General features: G+C 37.4%; 1 protein-coding gene across 1 annotated transcript in view; it reads right to left on the reverse strand.

The window, feature by feature from the left end:
* The window catches only part of DNAJC1 (DnaJ (Hsp40) homolog, subfamily C, member 1), a 144,624-nt gene extending 123,748 nt beyond the window's left edge, over positions 1–20,876 (reverse strand). Inside the window, exon 1 of the mRNA XM_010860058.1 lies at positions 20,675–20,876. Coding sequence (XP_010858360.1) covers positions 20,675–20,876 — 202 coding nt within the window. The remainder of the gene's footprint in view (positions 1–20,674) is intronic.
* Positions 20,877–22,234: the final 1,358 nt, after the last annotated feature.

Genomic DNA, 22,234 nt, shown 5'->3' on the forward strand with positions numbered 1-22,234 from the left:
GACTCTTTGTGACCCCATGGACTGCAGGACGCCAGGCTTCCTTGTCCTTCACCATCTCCCAGAACTGGCTCAAACTCATGTCCATTGAGTTGGTGATGCCATCCAACCATCTCATCCTCTGTCATCCCCTTCTCCTCTCACCTTCATTCTTTTCCAGCATCCGGGTCTTTTCTCACGAGTCAGTTCTTCACATAAAGTGGACAAAGTATTGGAGTTTCAGTTTCAGTCCTTCCAATGAATATTAAGGATTGATTTCTTTCAGGATTGATTGGTTTGATCTCCTTGCAGTCCAAGGGACTCTCAAGAGTCTTCTCCAACACCACAGTTCAAAAGCATCAATTCTTCAGTTCTCAGACTTCTTTATGGTCCAATTCTCATATCCATACGTGACTACTGGAAAAACCATAGCTTTATTGGTAAAGTAATGTCTCTTCTTTTTAATCCACGGTCTAGGTTTGTCACAGCTTTTTTCCCAAGGAGCAAGTGTCTTTTAATTTCATGGCTGCAGTCACCATCCACAGTGATTTTGGATCCCAAGAAAATAAAGTCTATCACTGTTTCCATTGTTTCCCCACCTATTTGCCATGAAGTGATGGAACCATGTATGGATGAGAGAGTTGGACTGTGAAGAAGGCTGAGCACTGAAGAATTGATGCTTTTGAACTGTGGTGTTGGAGAAGACTCTTGAGAGTCCCTGGGACTGCAAGGAGATCCAACCAGTCCATGCTGAAGGAGATCAGCCCTGGGATTTCTTTGGAAGGAATGATGCTAAAGCTGAAACTCCAGTACTTTGGCCACCTCATGCGAAGAGTTGACTTATTGGAAAAGACTCTGATGCTGGGAGGGATTGGGGGCAGGAGGAGAAGGGGATGACAGAGGATGAGATGGCTGGATGCCATCACTGACTTGATGGACGTGAGTCTGAGTGAACTCCGGGAGTTGGTGATAGACAAGGAGGCCTGGCGCGCTGCGATTCATGGGGTTTCAAAGAGTCGGACACGACTGAGCAACTGAACTGAACTGAACTGAAATGATGGAACCGGATGCCATGATCTTCATTTTTTGAATGTTGAGTTTTAAGCCAGCTTTTTTACTCCCCTCTTTCACCTTCATCAAGAGGCTCTTTAGTTCCTCTTCACTTTCTGCCTTAAGGGTGATGTCATCTGCATGACCGACGTTATTGATATTTCTCCCAACAATCCTGATTTCAGCTTGTGCTTCATCTAGTCAGGCATTTTGCATGATATACTCTGCGAATAAGTTAAATAAGCAGGGTGACAATATGGAGCCTTGACGTACTCCTTTCCCGATTTGGAACCAGTCTGTTGTTCCATGTCCAGTTCTAACTGTTGCATCTTGACCTGTGCACACATTTTATAGGAGGCAGGCAAGGTGATCTGGTATTCCCATCTCCTTAAGAATTTTCCAGTTTGTTGTGATCCACAAAAGGCTGTAGCATAATCAATGAAGCCGAAGTAGGTATTTTTCTGGAATTCTCTTGATTTTTCTATGATCTAACGGATGTTGGCAAGTTGATCTCTGGTTCCTCTGCCTTTTCAAAATCCAGCTTGAACATCTGGAAATTCTTGGTTCATGTACTATTGAAGTCTTGCTTGCAGAATTTTGAGTATTATCTTGCTTGCATGCGAAATAAGTGTAATTGTGCAGTAGTTTGAACATTCTTTAACATTGCCTTTCTTTGGGATTGGAATGTAAACTGACCTTTTTCAGTCCTGTGGCCATTGCTGAGTTTTCCAATTTTGCTGGCATACTGAGTGCAGCACTTTCACAGCATCAGCTTTTAGGATTCGAAATAGCTCAGCTGGAATTCCATCACCTCCACTAGCTTTGCTCATAGTGATGTTTCCTAAGGCCAACTTGACTTCTGACTCCAGGATGTCTGGCTCTAGGTGAGTGATCACACCATCATGGTTATCTGGGTCATGAAGGTATTTTTTTGTATAGTTTTTCTTATTCTTGCCACCTCTTCTTAGTATCTTCTGCTTCTGTTGGTCCATACCATTTCTGTCCTTTATCGAGCCCATCTTTGCATGAAATGTTCCTTTGGTATCTCTAATTTTCTAGAAGAGATCTCTAGTCTTTCCCATTCTATTGTTTTCCTCTACGTCTTTGCATTGATCACTTAGGAAAGCTTTCTTATTTCTCTTTGTTATTCTTTGGAACTCTGCACTCAGATGGGTGTATCTTACCCTTTCTCCTTTGCCTTTCGCTTCTCTTCTTTTCTCAGCTATTTGTAAGGCCTCTTCAGACAACCATTTTGATTTTTTGCATTTCTTTTTCTTGGGGATGGTTTTGATCACCGCCTCCTGTACAATGTTATGAACCTCCATCCATAGTTCTTCAGGCACTCTACCAGATCTAATCCCTGAATCTATTTGTCACTTCTACTGTATAATCGTTAGGGATTTGATTTAGGCCATGCCTGAATGGCCTAGTTGTTTTCCCTACTTTCTTCAATTTAAATCTGAATTTTATAATAAGGAGTTCCTGATCTGAGCCACAGTCAGTTCCTGGTCTTACTTTTGCTGACTATTGTATGAAGCTTCTCCATCTTTGGCTGCAAAGAATATAATTAATCTGATTTTGGTACTGACCATCTCCTACAGCATTTAAGAAAGTGGTTCAATTTGCAAAGTAAAAGTGCAAAGCAGGAAATGCAATGGAATGATAATGAATGCTTTTATTTGGCTTTCTGAAATTAATCCCTTTTTTATTTTAGGATTAAAAACTATCTCCAAATAAACAGACATGTAATCCTTGTCTTCAAGGACTGTCAGGATATATTTCCAAGTTATTTGTAGTATGGACTGTAAATCCCTGAAGACAGAGATCAATTCTAAGTTCCCACTAGAAAGCACAATTGGGCTCCCCAGGTGGTTCAGTGATAAAGAATCTGCTTGCCAATTCAGGAGCCATGGCTTTGATCCCTGGGTTGGGAAGATCCCCTGGAGGAGGAAACGGCAATCATTCCAGTATTCTTGCCTGGGAAATTCCATGGACAGAGGAGTCTAGCGAGTTATAGTCCATGGGGTCACAAAAGAGTCGGACAGAACTTAGCGACTAAACAACAACAACAAAAGCATAAATAATACAGTTTCTTAAAATTTCCTCATTTCCCAGTTTTTCCTTCTGGGTAAATATACATTAGTGTAGTAAATGACACTACTATCTACTCAGTAGCCAAAGCCAAAAATCTAAGGGTAAGCCTTGAGTATTTTCCTTCCTTCAGCCTCCTTATATAATATGCCACGTGTCCAAACACTCCCCTGATCCTTGGGGCAAGCACCCTATGTTTGGCCCTACTATGAGGATCTGTTGAAGGTATATGTTGCTTCAAACATCATGGCTCCTCCAGCATATAAAGTGATACTCAGTCCACCTTCTTTCTAATCCAGCTCTGTCTATATTCAACAGTGAATTTCTAGAGTATCTTCTCATACTCAAGAAGTTAGATGCACTCAGATCTAGGATGCAAAAATGAGGCAAAAACCACTTCTGCTAGAAAACAGGGTCGTAGTTTTTTGGGGGGACAGTATTAAAAGTATTGTTTCAACCACTAGCTTCATGGCCATTGGGCAGTTTTTTGAGTGGAGCAGGTCTACAGCAGTAACTAACTGATCATCATAGTTCCCCGATCATGAGGACTTCCTAACTGTAGCAATCACAGTACAGTTCAAGTAAGAGATATTGCAAAAGACTAGGATAATCACAAAAGAGACAGAACTTCAGTGTATAGAAGAGTAGCAATGAGTTTACCTTAGTTTATCTTTGGGGAAAGAATAAAAAGTCTTCAAGAAATGTTACTAAAAGAACTTCTGCTGAGAATTAGGTTAAGGAGATGTAAATGATAGGTGACTTGTAGTGTAGACTTGCACAAGTAAGGATACTCGTACCATCGTAGAAATAGCGAACGCTGAAAGGGTAGGATTAGAGGGTAGAGAAGATCATGAGTTTATCAGGCAGGAAGTACCTCTGAAATAGTCAAGTGGAGCTGTTAATTAAGCATCTGAATATACAGATTTGACACTCAAAGAAGTAGTTAATGCTAGACATATAAATTTAGGAGCTTCTGGCACATGAAAAAGAATCAAACCCAGGCACGAATAAGACTGCTTAAAGAAAAAAGTATGGAGTGATAAGATACAAAGGCCTGTGAAGAATGTAAATAATGACAGAAAACCAAAGTTAGGTAGAAAATCAGAGAGCTTAGTTTCATTCCAAGAATAAAAGAATAGTCAGCAGTATCAATACTGCTACTGGTGTAAAATGAGCACTGAAACAGTATTGACTGAATTTGCTATTTTGAAGTTCACCAACGACTTCAGGAAGGGTTTTTTGCTAGTGTAATGGGTACAGAAGCCAAACTGGAGGGGAATGAAGAATGGATGGGAAGTTAGGAAATGAGGACATATTTTCAAGAAGTCTGACTACTGGAAGAAGATGTGGGATTGAGAAAGGGCTTTTTTTCCTTTTTAACACTAATGAGAAGGTGCCTGCTGATAGAAGAATTTAAACATAGGTGATATATAGAATTATTGAGAGAATGTTTCAGAGCAGGTGGGGATAGAATCCAAATTATAAGAGAAAAACTAGCCTTCAGGAAGAAGATGATAGATGGAGAAGCAAGTTGGTAGGGTGGACTGTGGGAAGCTGGAAGCATCTGACTCTGAATGTTAGAAATCCTAACAAAACAGAAATGTCATGACTCATAGAAGTAGAGAAGGGCATTCCTTGAATTAACAGGAATAAAGATGCAAGCTATGGTAAGAGAGTTCTTTTAGGCTTGAACTCTTCATTACAGGTACTAGGAAGGTCATACTAAGGAACAAAGTGGACATGTACACAGAGGGGAAACAGAACTAGTAACTCAGTCAGTATAGTTTTGCCAAGCCATTCTATATCAGAAGATATGAAGTACATGGTGGTTATTTTTACATTTAACTCTTTCTTCTACATTACTGTCTCTTCGTATTTCCAGTTTTATGAAAGATAACTGTTTACTTAGTAATCTGAGAAGAGATAAATGAAAAATCAAAATTATACTAGATGATCACTGAGTAATCAGTAAATTCAAATTCCCAGCTTCACTATGTAACAGTATTACACAGAAACAGATAATACTTTATGATATGTGCATTTCATATCCAAATGGCCAACAAATGAACAAGTATCCAACTTCATTAATCATTGGGGAAAAGCAAACTAGAGTCCTAAGGAGATAGCACTACATATGTTATATCTTCAAAAGAGAATAGGACATAAGGCTTGTGAATCTGGAGATAACTTTAAATTATTTATTAAATCAGTTAAGGGTAGAGAAAAAAAAAACCCTATACTCAAATTAATCTAGAAATTATTTCAGCAATTTACTACTGATTCTCATATATGGGTAACATGAGGGTAATTTTTTGAAACTTTATTCTCAAACTGGCTAGGGTTATTTCACTTCTCTTTCTGGAGTTTTATTTTTGTTTTTTGATTGTTTTGTTTTTAAAAAGCAGAAAAAGATAAGAGAAGGAAAACCCAAATTTTAAAACTTTCAACTACTGACAGTGAGTGAAAGACTTAAAATTACATTGCCTTCAGTGTAAATAGTGGAGTCTGACCTCTCACCAAACAGATATAATTTCTTTGAGCTACTCTTCTAAATTAATTAAATGTGTTTTTAGTAACACCGCTTTGTTAGGAAAGTCCCCAATTGGGAAGAAGTGGAGAATGAAGCTGAAATAGTAGCAAGTATTTTAAAGAAGAGGTTGCTCTTAACCTGTCCTTAACCTTAGCATATTTGACCTTCGATTCCTACTGTACACTACAGGTCACCAAACACTGTCTGGAATTAGAAAGTTCCCATCAGCACTGATTTGGAGACTAGTGTGATATTACATCTAAGTGATTCTTTTGTCATTTATTTTGTTCCCAAAATTACTTTGTACAATGGTTTCTGACATTCTTTAAAAGCAGTAAACATACAGAATTTCAAATAGTCATAACTATAAACTTAAATATTAAAGATTACAAGTTGGTAAGGAAATAAGGACTGGTTACTACTAATACTTTTATTATATCCCATTTCTTTGAATTATGACATAGAAATATCTGAGAAATCAAACTAGCTTCAACAGTTAAACACACTTCCACCCCCACCCAGAATAGATCTAATCCTAATTAAACTTAAAACTTTTGCACAGCAAAGGAAACCACAAACAACACAAAAAGACAACCCTCAGAATGGGAAACTATATTTGCAAACAAAGCAATTGACAAGGGATTAACCCTCAAAATATACAAACAGCTCACGTAGCTCAATATAAAAAAACAAACAACCCAATAAAAAATTAGGTCGAAGGGGCTTCTCTGGTAGCTTGGTGATAAAGAATTTGCTGGCCAATGCAAGAAACACAAGTTCAATCCCTGATCTGGGAAGATTCCACATGCCTTGGAGCAACTAAGCCTGTGTGCCACAACCACTGAGCCTGTGTGCTCTAAGAGCTCGGGAGCCAAAACTACTGAGCCCACGTGCCACAGCGGCTGAAGCCTGAGTGCTCTGTAGCCTGTGCTCTATAGAAGAAGCCACCGCAATGAGAAGCCAGCGCACGGCAACTAGAGGATAGCCCCCACTTGCCACAACCAGAGAAAAGCCCTATGGCAGACCCAGCACAGCCAAAAATAAATACATTATTTTTTTTTTAATTAGGTGGAAGACTTAAACAGACATTTCTCCAAAGAAGACAGAGATGGTCAACAAACACATGAAAAGATGTTCAACATCACCAATTATTAGAGAAATGCAAATCAAAACTACAATGAGGTATCACCTCACACCTAGTCAGAATGGCCATCATCAAAAAATCTACAAATAATGAGTGCTGGAGAGGGTCTGGAGAAAAGGGAAACATCCTATACTGTTGGTGGGAAAGTAAACTGATACAGCTATGGAGAACAGTCTGAAGGTTCCTTAAAACACTAAAAATAGAACTACCATATGACCCAACAATCCCACTCCTAGGCATATACCTAGAGAAAACCATAATTCCAAAAGATACAGGTACCCCAGTATTTGGAATACCCCAATGGCATCTGGTCTCATCACTTCATGGGAAATGGCACCTGGTCTCATCACTTCATGGGAAATAGATGCGGAAACAGTGGAAACAGTGTCAGACTATCTTTTTGGGCTCCAAAATCACTGCAGATGGTGACTGCAGCCATGAAAGTAAAAGATGCTTACTCCTTGGAAGGTAAATTATGACCAACCTAGATAGCATACTGAAAAGCAGAGACATTACTTTGCCAACAAAGATCCATTTAGTCAAGACTATGGTTTTTCCAGTGGTCATGTACGGATGCGCGAGTTGGACTGTGAAGAAGGCTGAGTGCTGAAGACTTGATGCTTTTGACCTGTGGTGTTGGAGAAGACTCTTGAGAGTCCCTTGGACTGCAAGGAGATCCAACCAGTCCATTCTAAAGGAGATCAGCCCTGGGATTTCTTTGGAAGGAATGATACTAAAGCTGAAACTCCAGTACTTTGGCCACCTCATGCGAAGAGTTGACTCATTGGAAAAGACTCTGATGCTGGGAGGAATTGGGGGCAGGAGGACAAGGGGATGACAGAGGATGAGATGGCTGGATGGCATCACTGACTTGATGGACGTGAGTCTGAGTGAACTCCGGGAGTTGGTGATGGACAGGGAGGCCTGGCGTGCTGCGATTCATGGGGTCGCAAAGAGTCGGACACGACTGAGCGACTGAATTGAACTGAACTGAATATCGGAATATTTGTTGTTGTTTAGTTGCTAAGTTGTGTCCAACTCTTTTGCAACCCCATGGACCATAGCCCGGCAGGCTCCTTCTGTTCATGGGCTTTCCCAGACAAGAATACTAGAGTGGGTGGCTATTTCCTCCTCCAGGGGATCTTCCTAACTCGGGGGTCAAACCTGTGTCTCCTGCATTGGCAGGTGGATTCTCTACCACTGAACCACCTGGGAAGCCCAATGGACTATTATTACTCAGCCATATAACAGAAACAGATTGTGCTGAGAAGTGGATGGGCCTAGAGACTGTCATACAGAGTGAAGTCAGTCAGAAATAGAAAAACAAATATCAAATAATACTGCTTATATGTTGAATCTAGAAAAATGGTACAGATGAACTTATTTGCAAAGTGGAAATAGACACAGATGTAGAGAGTAAATGTATGAATACCAAGAGGGAAATAGGGAGATGGGATGAATTGGGAGACTGGGATTGATATCTGTACAGATAACTAATGAGAACCTACTGTACAGCACAGGGAACTCTACTCAGTGCTCTGTGGTGACCTAAATGGGAAGGAAATCCAAAACAGAGGAGATGTATGTATGTGTATACTGACTCACTTTGCTGTACACCAGAAACTAACACAACATTTTAAATCAACTATATTCCAATCAAAAACTAATAAAAAAAATTAATAACTTGGAAAACAATTTCTGGAAAAATATTTGTACTCAAAATTAAAACAAAACCAACCTCTGGATGTTATTACTGATTAAAATTACAATTATGTGTGAAATGATTTCATTGATAAGCTGACAAAACTAAGAATGATGATAATTAACTATACTTACAGGTCCTTATCTGAATAATTCAGGCTTACTTTGCGAACTAACAAATAACAGTTCTGTGAGACTACATGATTTTTCTGGGAACTCTATTAAAGTCAATTTAATTAAAAAAATTTTAAGTCAAGCCAAATTAATTTTTAAAAGACAAATTAGAACTTATATTGGTAACAAAACATTCTCCTTCAAAAACCTCGGCAATCATATACTTTTGTAATGATTATTTGTATATAATAAATCAGAAAGAGAAATTAGTATACGCAGAGAAAAGTATTCATGATCAAGAAGTCAGGAATTCAGACAAGAAAAAGTTTCTTTAATCCTCTGCTCTTAACTCTTCTAACAATCATGACTAAATGCAAAACTGCACATCAAGCAAGCTTGGTCAATTTAAGTTTCACTTTGTGCTTAAATTCTTATTATTCTGGAACCACAATATTTGATGTATCAATATGAAATATTTAGTAATTACTACTGATTAATTACTTAAGTATTGTTAACTTACAGATAAACTTGGACATCTTAAGATTTTTTAGTATTAAAGGGTTTAAGTTACAGATTTTCATATCAAAACATCATACCTATTAAGATAAAATGTATTCAGTTTTAAATGCAGTATTTATGCTAGCCTATAAGGAAATAAACTTTATGAAAGAACCCTAAAAGTTATTTCATTAGTTTCTTTACATATACATAATAAATGCCCATTCAATTTCTTCTCACAGGTCATCCTCAGTTACATAAATTTACTTGGCTATTATTACTTTTGTGGTACAGTTCAATGAATATGCTAGCAAGAGGATTAGGTCAACAGATTTATTTAAGGCCTTACCAAAATATTAAAAGAAACTATCCAGCTGACATTTATAAAACAGATGAACAGAAACTTGGTAAATTTCTACACAGTTCCTGATGTTTATACTACTATTATTTCTTATTGATAACTATTTCATTACCCTCATGTGTCACAAAATATATAACTTACATACTACAATTACATATATGTATATAATCCACTCTACACACTTTGTATACTCTTTGCCTCACACAGTATAACCTTATTATTTAGTTAACAAAGAGTAGGACACAACTGAGCACGCGTGTATTAATAAGCTACAAATTCATAACTGAATTTTCTTTATATGTCTCAGCTAAATTTTTTTCACATATCAATAAATTTGAGATACATATACAACTACAATTTTTGCACAACAAACTTGTATTTGGATGCATATAAATTTGTTTTCATAAATCAGGGCTACTTCATTTAAAAGAGTATGGTTTGAGTATGGTTTACCATAAAATTTATACTTTAAAGTAAAATAATGCCTTTACTATAAAAATTACACTTATATTAATATGGCCTTAATTACCTTCATAAAAACTTAAAGAAAATAAAAGACAAAATTCAGAGAGTTTACTCATTGATATATTTTGTTTTTTAGTTTAAAAAGCCATGGTGTTGTTAGAGGAATAACCATATATTATTTCTGCTTACTAATGAAAAATTTAAGGAAAGGGGATAGACCCAGGGAGGGGGAACAACCCAAAGATGTAATTTGTGTCATACAATTTCATTTTAAAAAATCCTTTTTACAATAGAAACTGAGCTTTGGGGAAGTATTTCAATAGCTATTTAGGTAGCCACATGGTATAAGATACAGTGAAACTTACTGAAACTTATTTAACTATATATAATTTTCAAAAGCAAAATAAAGCAGGAATTCTTTAATGACAGAATATATGAAAAGAATAAAATTGTTATTGAAACAAAATAACTAGAGAGCCAAATTGTTTCTCAAGTTGCTGTATGCTATATTTTAGGTAGTACTGAAAATTATCCAATAATAATGTAAAATCGAAACCTCACCACAGAGCGAAAAGACAAACAGTAATAGAACACATAACTAATGGGAATCCAGAGCTGTCCAGACGCATTTTAAGAACTGACAAACATAACTTGCATTGTTTGAAGTCTGTATTAGCAGCAGGGGTTGTGTCAGTGCTTTTTTTGGTATATTAACAAAATGCTTTGACAAAAGATTTTTATTAGACACTATAATAACTGCTACAGATTTCCTTGCATCTATTATACTTTCAACATACAGTTTAATAAAAACCTGTTACGTAGACTACATTTCAGAGAAACATTAAAAAAAATTACAAAAAGAAATGAGAAGTTTGTCCTTTTCTACTGATTTTTTATTTTTGTCTTGTGGACAAAAGTCACTGCTAATGATGTTTATACTACTGAAGTGTAAACATTTTCAATACTTTCAATACTGCAAGTGAGTATAATACTCTAAATATATCAGTTAAGTGCTGGTTGACAGGAGTGCTTCACTGCCGATTGCTACTACCAGCAAGATAAAACAAGTAATCTAAGTCAACTTTAAATGCTAGAGATGATACTACCTAACACCAACACACTGGTTATAAAGGAGAAAAGGCAACTTGGCAACATCAGTGTAACACACAGGAATTTTTCCTCCACAGAATTAAAAAGTTTTAAACTTGTCTGTAGCAAATAACAACCGCCTTTACACTTTTTCCTTTTAAAAAACGTTTGACGTGTAAAATTAACTTGATATACGTATAACTGATTTCTTCAAGGGCAAGTGCTTCAGAGAGACGCAGAATGTTTCAGTTTCCCTTTGTCAAGAGAGATTCCTCAAGGTAAAATTTAAGCTGAAACTTAACCATAACTATTTTAAATGAATTTATTTCATTAGGAACTACTATTATAGGGTTACCATTTATAGATATTTGTGGTTTAGCATAACAAGTTTTGATTTGGAGTATTCCTATCCCTGATAAACAGACCATATCTTTTCAAGTCCAAGTCATTACACAACTGAAAGCTAATTTAAAGTAATTATATTGGCTTAGGAGGTATTAATAACAAAAGGAAATGCTTGAAAAATTACAAGAGGCTTTTGAAATGTGTTTCTTTCTTACCAGAGTCCACAAACTTAATAAGATAAGGCACAAAGCAACACACGGCTTTCTAGGAGATTGTTACTACGAAGGTGATTTACAAGCAAACTATGCTGCAAATTTAGCTGACTTTATACACACCCCGAAATGCTAACACTATCGTTACATGTAATTATAAAGACTTATTGGCAATGACTGTTTCAGTGAGTGTTTTGGTCTCAATAGAGAATAAGAATTTAAGAAACTAAAAGAAAGTAAAGCCACTGTAAATCATTTTTCATGCTTCTCATAAGATTTTCCAGTTATACATTTTCCTTCAACAAAAAACAAATATCTCATGTAAATATCAAACCAAATATTACTCATGGTTTGCTAATATTTTGAAGGCTAAAGATACCTACTGCAAACCAATAGCACATACTTATTGAAATGCTTTTTAAGACATCAAAACTAATCCAGGTAATGGTATATGAGTAGGAAGGTAAGAAAACTTTAACTACTCTTATTTCCAGTTTTTTTATATTCTAAAAGAATTAGATACAAATCAACAATGCACAGAGAACAATAACATCCATATTTTTTCTCTATTAAAAAGACTTCTACATATAGCGATAATGGACTCTTTGACTATAAAAGAAAATCATTTCTGATGAGAGTAAGAACATTTACTACTTAAAGAACACGTGTGTTCTTGAAAAGAATATTTTAGCAAAAAATATTTTGGTATTTGGGTTAATTTAAATTGATTTAATTTTTTTAAAACTGGGGAATTGAATTGGAAAAATTTGTTAAGAGCTTAAATGCTGAATGATAGATAATAAGCATAGCAATTAACAATATAGATGGTCATGTTTAATTATGAAGCAATACTGATTTTAAGCACCTGATTTACTATTAACAAATTGTCTTTTACTAACTTGTTAGATATGAAGCTTATTCTAATACTAGTTAGGAACGTTTGACTAACAATTTTAACATACTGTTTTCAACAAATATTAACAATGAAATAGATACTTAAATAGCCATTTTTTTTCAAATGATTGCTGCACTTGGTGAATCGGCTTCCCTAGTTAAAACTGACATATTCATCTTTAAATATTTTTTTTTAATCTACTCTGCATGCAGTATATTATGTAAAACAATATAAAGCATGTATTTGGAAAGACAGAGCAAATGTTCTCCCTTAGAAAGTACTGAAGCTCCATCTAGAGGCTTTTCCCCCTATTACTGTCACTTGCAATATAAGTAATATCACCTAGAAATGTGAATAATATTAAAATGTCAGAGATGTCTTTTGTGTTTACTCTTTTGTTATTCATAACGAGTTCTTGCCCTAACCTTCTTAGGGCAGCTCTAGCTCCATCACTGCCATCAAGTGGTAAAAAACTAAAACTGAACTTTGAAAGAAAAAAAAAGAAGCGGGTGGAGGTGGGTAGGGAAACACCCAGGAAAAAGAAAATTATGTACTCTCTACCACTTACATAACCTCCTTCTTTGGTTCAAGAACTGAGTTGTTGTTTTTTTCCTGTGTCATTTACTCTCTCAGTAATTATGGAGAAAACAGATTTGCCGTCTGTTTCTAGAAAATAGTTGTTACCTGTAAATTAGAAACTTTTCTGGATATTTGTTCATTTACAGGGTACACAAAAACACTTTGAATTAAATATTATGCGGTTTAGTGATATACTGAATGTAAGCAGAGTTCATAAACGACTTCACTGACAGGGACAGCAGTGAGAAACACAAAGAAGTACTTAAGATCAGTGAGTTTCACAGTGCATTACAACAGCTACCAAAAGAAAGAAACCATGATGACCTAAAGTAAGGATTTTCTATTACCTGTAAAATTAATCTAGATTTTAATAAATTGAACATTCTCATTGTACTCTCAGGATGAAGTGAAAGTGAAGTGAAAGGGCTTCCCTGGTGGCTCAGGCGGTAAAGCATCTGCCCGCAATGCAGCAGACCAGGGTTCGATTCCTGGGTCGGGAAGATCCCCTGGAGAAGGAAATGGCAATCTACTCCAGGACTCTTGCCTGGAAAATCCCATGGACGGAGTAGCATTACCTCTAAAACTAATCTAGATTTTAATAAATTGAACATTCTCATTGTACTCTCAGAATGTGGTGATAGCCAAATGTCCCAAAAATGTCTTCCACAGCCTATGAATGGAGAAAGATCAGAATAAGGATTTAACACTGTGAAAAGCAAAAGAAAAAAAAATTTAACCATGAGAAAACAAATTAGATTTGAATTCAGTTTCTGACTTTAATATCTTTACTTTTTTTTTTTTTTAATGAGCACATACTTCCTGAACTATGTTACAGGAGTTAAGACTGTCAAAGAAACAAAACTACAAGCCACAGAACCTAAGGGAAAAGACCAATGAAATACTGGCTGAGGTCAAGGAATGCTGCTCTGTGAGATGCATCACTCATGACCTAACTTTAAAATATTATTTGTGTACAAAATAGGTAGGAATGTAGTTAACGTAGTAAGTCTCTTAATCATGTTTAGAAACTTTCCAACATGGCTAAAATAGCTATTAACGGACCACTCGTTGTTTTATATATTTGTAACATGAAAATTATAGAATACTGTGATTTTATTCTTTCTTTAAATTTTTACTGAGACACTTGCTCACAAGTCATAAAGAAACTGAAAATTTTGTAGCTTCGATTGTAGGTATGAATTACCATGTTAAATTAACAGTGGCAGCCAACATTCAGTGAGTTCCTAATATGTGCCAGGCACTTTTCAAGATGTTTCATGTGTATTAAGTACTCTTTCAACAACCCTTTAAGATAGGTATTATTAATATTATACAGATAAGGAAACAGGCACAGAGAGATGAAATAACCGCCCACAGTCACACAGTAAGGGGCAGGGATGAGATATGCACCTAAGTGGTATGCCTGGGTATAAGGCAAGTTTTCTCAATCTTAGCACTATTGACATTTTGGGTCAGATAATTCTTTATCTGGGGGGAGGGTGCTGTTTGGTGTATTATCGATGTTTGGCAGCATCCTTGGCATCTACCACCACATGCCACTAACATGACCTCACCCCCCGCCCCAGTTAAGATACCAAAAATGTCTCCAGACACTGCCCAAGTTTGGCGGAGGGAGGTTGGGGTGGGGGATTGCCTCTAGTTAAAAATCACTGATATGTAAGATTATTTAATCTGTTAGAACATTGTAGAAACAAATCATGACCAACTAATCTGGAATTAGTTTTCCTCTGTTTTAAATTATTTACCACAATACAGAAAATTTTAGATCTAAAGGCGGTTTAGGATAGCAATACTCTGAGTCTTACTATTTAGGGGATGACATGTCACATAATTAAAAATCATAATACGGGGGGGGGGCAAATCTCATAATACAAGGTTTATGTAGGCAAACATGAAAATAATGAGCAGATATAAAAGTTCCATCCAAATTTATAAAGGCAGTTACCTCTGGAAAATGAGACTGAGGGACAAAGTGTGGGACTACTGCCTTTCACTTTACGTAGTTTGATGTTGTGTTAACTTTTTTTTCAAACATTTTGGTTTTCTGCAAAGCTTTTTAGAAACCAAATTTTAGGGAAACCTTTTTCTTTCTGACATCAGCATTTCGGGTATGACTTATTAACTGTAGGGTCTGATATGGGACAGAGGGGAGACTGAGAAAGGACCCATCCAGCTGGGTGTCTGCTGAGGCTGTTAAAGACACATCTCCATCAGTGCCCCCACGCTGAGGGCTTCAGTCCACAGCTCAGGCCAGGCTGCTTTGGCAGAGCCCATGTGGTCACATCTGGCCTGGGAACCCCCACGCCCAACCCAGGCAGTGATTCGAATGCTCTGTGCTGGGTCTGGAGGAATCTTTTTCCAGGTTTTCATTGATATTTTCCCATAGGCTGCTTTCACTGGTTTCCCCATATATATCCCTGTTATGCTAACAAAGGAAATACAACAAATTCATGATAAAATAATCGTGCTTAACTAGACAAAAATATTAATTAGTTAGCCATGGGTCTGAAAGCTAGTAATAATTAATTATTAATAATTATTATTTATATAATAATAATTATATAATATCAATATTATAAATATATTGATAATTATTAATTATATAATAATTATTATTATTACACTAGTAATAATTAAGAGGATACTAGAGATATATATTTTCAAGACTGCTGCTTAAAGATGTGAATAACAGTGGGCATACAATTTTCAAACAATTTTTTTTCTAGAACTCTTTCCAATAACTTTAACCATGTACATTTTGCCAGTCCCGAATTACAGCAAATTTTTGCTCCAATTACTTTTGATTATTCAGAAATCCTTTAAATAAAACAGTAATAAGTGCTCTTCTATTCATTTAATTATACATTCTCTCATTGTCATTTTAATTTTTCCTTCATTCTACTTATTTTTACTACTGTAAACTAAATTGCACATACATTGTATCCTTTTCTTTCAGTCAGTATATATATATCAATTTTCCATTTTGTTTTATAAATTTAATGAAGTAATGTTTATAATGTTTATATTCAAGTAATGTTCATAGCTTCACTTAATTTAGTATTATCTACTTAGCCATTCTCTGTTGATCTCTGCAATGATGTTGTACTGTATCAACTTAGCACATAAATATTTTCCACATTTCACCTTCTTTTCTACCCTCCCTGCCCTTATTCTCCTTTCCCTGTTCTTTTCGGTCGTTAGTCTCTCTATACTTTTGCTGTTAGCTATAGAAACAGTGTGCACGCCTGCTACCTAAGTCACTGCAGTCGTGTCTGACTCTTTGTGACCCTATGGACTGTAGCCCGCCAGGCTCCTCTGTCCATGGGGTGCTCCAGGCAAGAACACTGGAGTGGGTTACATGAATAAGTAAACATATCTTCTTATATAAATTTAAATAATACAGAGTTCCTCTTTAACTATTCTCCCTGGCAAATGCAACTCCTCCAACAGAAGTTATTATGGTTATCAGTTTGGTGCATATACATCATAAATAGTTCTAGATTTTCTTTTTTAAGTAAGTTTACTTTCATATATGGGATTCCCCAGTGGCTCAGTGATAAAGAATCTGCCACCAATGCAGAAGACATGGGTTTGATCCCAAGGTTGGGAAGATCCCTTGGAAAAGAAAACGGCAACCCACTCCAGTATTCTTGCCTGGAAACTCCATGGACCAAGGGGCCAGGCAGGCTACCGTCCACCGGGTAGCAAAGAGCTGGACGTGACTCACCAACGGAGCACGCACTTTCACATATGTGTACATGTAGAAATCTTCCACTTTATACCACATTAAGCAAAGTACTTTCCTTGTATTCAAAAAAAGACCTCAAATTGTCTGCTTTTGTCCATTCACATATTGCTTTGCTGGGCTTTCATGTTAATATTCATTTTCATATAAGATATGCTACTTAACACTAGTTTTATCAAGGATTTGGCTTACTACTGGAAATATTTAATTGAAAATACCATCAGGTGAAACACACACAATCCTAACACATAAAGTATGTAAGTAGTGACCTGAAACTAAAACTATTATTGGATTTAAAAGTTTTAACAAAAATATTCCATGTCAGTATTAAAATATTAATCAGAATGATAAAGGAATTAGGGTTTTACTTCCTTTATGGTATATTTATTTTTTAAACAGCTTTATTGATACATAAGCCATAAAAGTCACGTTTTAAGTACAGTGATTTTTTTAGTAAATGTAAAGGTTATCACAATTCAGTTTTAGAATATTTCCAATATCCCAAAAAGACCTCTCATACACATCTCTACAGATCTGCCTTTTCTGAATATTTCATATATAGGGAAGGGATTAGTTTTCTGATATATTTACATGTCAGATTTAGCAGCAAAAATATTTTGCATAAAGATTTTGCTGAAAAATCTTTTCTGAAGTTATTCATCTTGCTCATTTGGTAAGGATGCTATAAATATAACTGAACTCCTTCTTCTCCCTCCTTCATTTCCTTCCTCTCTTCCTTTTGCCAGTTTTCACTCTTGTAGTATTTAATAATCACCACTGTTAATAGACCATGGTTTCTCACTACAGTTTACATGCTAGCGAGGTTATGCTCAAAATCCTTCAAGTTAGGCTTCAGCAGTACGTGAACTGAGAACTTCTAGATGTACAAGGTGGGTTTAGAAGAGGCAGAGGAATCAGAGATCAAACTGCCAACATTCCCTGGATGACAGAGAAAGCAAGGGAACCTCCGAGAAACATCTGCTTCACTGACTACACTAAAGCACTTGACTGTATGGATCACAACAAACTGTGGAAAATTCTTAAAGAGACAGGAATTTAAGACCACCTTACCTGTCTCTAGAGAAACCTGTATGCAAGTCAAGAAGCAACAATTAGAACCATCATGGAACAGTGGACTGGTTCAAAATTGGGAATGGAGTATGACAAGGCTGTATACTGTCATCTTGCTTATTTAATTTATATGCAAAGTACATCATGCGAAATACCAGGCTGGATGAATCTCAAGCTGGAATCAAGATTGCCGGGAGAAATACCATCAACTTCAGATGTGCAGATGACACCACTCTAATAGCAGAAAGCAAAGAGATACTAAGGAGCATTTTGATGAGGGTGAAAGAGGAGAGTGAAAAAACTGGCCTGAAACTCAACATTCTAAAACCTAAGACCATGGCATCTGGTCCCATAACAATAGAAGGGGGAAAAGTGGAAGCAGTGACAGATTTTACTTTCTTGGACTTCAAAATCACTGTAGATGGTGACAGCAGCCATGATATTAAAAGACACTTGCTCCCTGAAAGGTAAGCTATTACAAACCTAGACAGCATACTAAAAAATAGAGACATCACTTTGCTGACAAAGGTCCATCTAGTCAAAGCTATGGTTTTTCCAGTAGTCATGTATGGATGTGAGAGTTGGACCATAAGGAAGACTGAACACCAAAGAATAGATGCTTTGGAACTGTGGCTCTGGAGAAGACCCTTGAGAATCTCTTGGACAGCAAGGGGATCCAACCAGTCCATCCTAAAGGAAATCAGTCCTGAATATTCATTGGAAGGACTAATGTTGAAGCTGAAGCTCCAATATTCTGGCCACCTGATGGGAAGAGCTGACTCCCTGGAAAGGACTCTGATGCTAGGAAAGATGAAAGGCAAAAGGAGAAGGGGGTGGCAAAGGATGAGAAAGGTAGATAGCATCACTGACTCAATGAACATGAATTTGAGCAAACTCTGAGAGACAGTGGAGGACAGAGGAGCCTGGCACGCTGCAGTCCGTGGAGCTGCGAATAGCTGGAGCAGAATTCAGTCACTGAACAACAACAACATACATGGAAGGTATAAAAAAATGGACTTTTCTGTACAGACTCCAAAACATATTCTGATAGTTTAATGAAAAACAAAACAGAAATCCAGCATATAAACATATTACGTCCTTGAGATGTTTTAGTTTCTCCTAAAGTGGAATACACTTTTAAAAACTGATGAGAAGTCCATTTAATACAGGTCTTTTCAAATTTGGAATTCTATCCTCAAATGGAATTCTACGTCCAAATAGAAATCCATCCTCCAAAAACTTCTGGTGTCACCCTGAACTCTCTCTCACAGTCCACATCCATTTCATTAGCAAATCCTGATGGCTCTATTATCAAATTATATTCAGGATCTGAACACTAATGCCTTCACCATTACAAAGGTCCAAAGCTACCATTCTTTTTGCTTGGATCATGACAAAAACTTCTAACACGATGCATGTTGATGTATGGCAAAACCAATACAATATTGTAACAACAAAAAAAAAAAACTTCTAACACAACTCCTGACTTCAGCCCTAGCCAGGTCTCTTCCTTCAATAGTCTGTTTTCAGCACAGCAACTAAACTAAAATTAAATACAGATCTAGTCAAAAACCTCCAACAGCTTTCTTTCCCTTTTACTCAGATCAAAAGTCCAAGTCCTTAGTGATTGCAATTAACATCTTAAACTTCTAACAATCTAGTTTAACTTTTAACAACTTATGTATCCACTAAGAAATAACTAAAAAAAAAAATTTTTTTTTTTAAAGAAAGAAGGGAATAAAATGGTGCACTGCAAAAAGTCAACTAAATATAACACCAGGCAGTGATGGAGAAATTAAGGAACAAAAAAACATAAGCTATAGTCAAATAATGTTGATGGGCACCATCAAAAGAGTGAAAAGACAACCACAAAAGAGGGAAAATATTTGCCAATCATATACTTGATAAGGGGTGAATATCCAGAATACATAAAGAACTCCTACAACTCAACAACAAAAAGACTCAAGTTGTTAAAAATTGGGGAAATGACTTGAATAGACATTTCTCCAAAGATACACAAATGGCAAAAAGTACATGAAAAGATGCTCAATATCACTAATAATTAGGGAACTGTTAATCAAAACCATAAAGGATACCACTGCAGAACTACTAAGATGGCTGTAATTTTTAAAACTGGAAAATAGTGTAGACAAGGATATAGAGGAATTGGAACCCTTATGCATGGCTGGTGAGAAAGTAAAATGATAGTTACTATGGAACAAATATGTTCCTCAAAAAGTTAAACATCATATTACAATGTGATTAACAATTCCACTCCTCAGGATACACCCTAAAAAAACTAACAACAGGGACTCAAACAGATATTTTGTAAACCAATGTCCACAGCAGCATTATTTACAAAAGTGGAAATAACACAAGGTCACCAAAGAGATGAATGTATATACTATATAGTATAGTCTATATATATATGATGGAAAATTATTCAGCCATAAAAACAATGAAGTACTGATATATGCTATAGCGTGGATGAACCTTGAAAACACTGGGCTAAGTGCAACAAGCCAGCTACAAAAGGGCAAATACTGTATGATTCCACTTATATGAGTACTTGGAATAGGTAAATTTACAGAGACAGAAAGTGGATTAGAGGTTACCAGGGGCTGGGATAGAAGGAGGGTGGGAAGTTCCTGCTTAGTATGTATGGAGTTTCAGTTTGGGGTGATGAAAAAACTTCAGAAACAGATGGTGGTTAGGGCTGTACAATACTGTGAAAGCTACTAAATTGTACACTGAAAAATGGTTTAAAAAGCAAACTTTTGGTTTTACTTTTCACCACTTTTTTTTCTAAAGCCAAAGGTTTTACAATCACATTAAAACCTCCAAAATCCTTTAAAAGGTCTACAAAGTCACCAGTATCTCTGATTTCGTCAGCAACCACTGTCCCGCTGGCTTTTTCCCCACCCACACCTCCTTGCTGTTCCTTGAACACACAGGCAAGAGTCCTGCTCAGGACCTTTCCAGCTGCCATCCCTTATCTGTAGCAGACCCTCCTCACCTTATGGCTCACGTCCTCCCCTCTGCAGGTCTCCACTCACAGCACCCTTTCAATAAGGGCCCCCTGACTATCCCTCCCCCAACATGTCCTAGCTCTTTTCCACTTTATTGTCCTCCACAGCACTTCATCTGGGGTGTGTGTGTGTGTGTGTGTGTGTGTGTAAAACCACAAATTTACTGTCATCTTCTTCCTCTAGAATGTAAACACCAGAAGGGCAGGAATTTTGCCTATTTCATTCAATGCTGTGACCCTAAAACAGTGCCAGGCACATTGTAAGCAGTCAAGAAATCACCACTCCTGAGTGAATAAATACTGAATTATTTTAATCACCAATATAAGACTATTGATCAACTATTAAGACATGTCACTTCTTAAACCTTCCTAGAAATTGGAGCACCATCCTAGAAATTGGAGCACCTTCCTAGAAACTGGAGCACCTTCCTAGAAATTAGAATTTTACTCTGAAGTCTGATGTACAATTAAAGCATAATACTTTACTATTAACTTTTTTCTTTTGCTATGAGGAGCCACCCCACGTCCGAGGTCAGGGGCAGAAGCCAGGAGGACCCCATGCCCGAAGGGCGGCGGCCAAAAGGAGTTACCCCACGTCAGAGGTCAGGGGCAGCGGCCTAGAGTACCAGACTGAGATGGCGCAGGAGCGGCCGAGCGGAGCTACCCCGCGTCCGAGGTCAGGGGGGGCAGCCGAGAGGAGATACCCAGCGTTGGAGGTCAGGGGCAGCGACGAGAGGAGTTACCCCGAGTCCGAGGTCAGGGGCGGTGGCCGGGAGGAGCTACCCCGAGTCCGAGGTCCGGGGCGGTGGCCGGGAGGAGCTACCCCATGCCCCCAGGCCCAAGGCCAGGGGCGGTGGCCGGGAGGAGCTACCCCATGCCTGAGGCCAGAAGCGGCAGCCAAGAGGACCAACCCCACACCCGAGGCCAGGGGTGGTGGCCGGGAGGACCAACCCCACGTCCAAGGAGCCCTGGCTGCACGGGCACAGGAGGCCCTAGAGGAGCTATCCCACGTTGAAGGTCAGAAAGGGCGGCGGTGAGGAGATACACCTCGTCCAAGGTAAGGAGCAATGGCTGTGCTTTGCTGGAGCAGCCGTGAAGAGATACCCCACGCCCAAGGTAAGAGAAACCCAAGTAAGACGGTAGGTGTTGCAAGACGGCATCAGAGGGCAAACACACTGAAACCATACTCACAGAAAACTAGTCAAACTAATCACACTAGGACCACAGCCTTGTCTTACTCAATGAAACTAAGCCATGCCCGTGGGGCAACCCAAGATGGGCGGGTCATGGTGGAGAGATCTGACAGAATGTGGCCCACT

The sequence above is a fragment of the Bison bison genome, unplaced genomic scaffold (genome assembly GCF_000754665.1).
Source record: "Bison bison bison isolate TAMUID 2011002044 unplaced genomic scaffold, Bison_UMD1.0 scf7180017864461, whole genome shotgun sequence".
In the NCBI taxonomy this organism is placed as follows: Eukaryota; Metazoa; Chordata; class Mammalia; order Artiodactyla; family Bovidae; genus Bison; species Bison bison.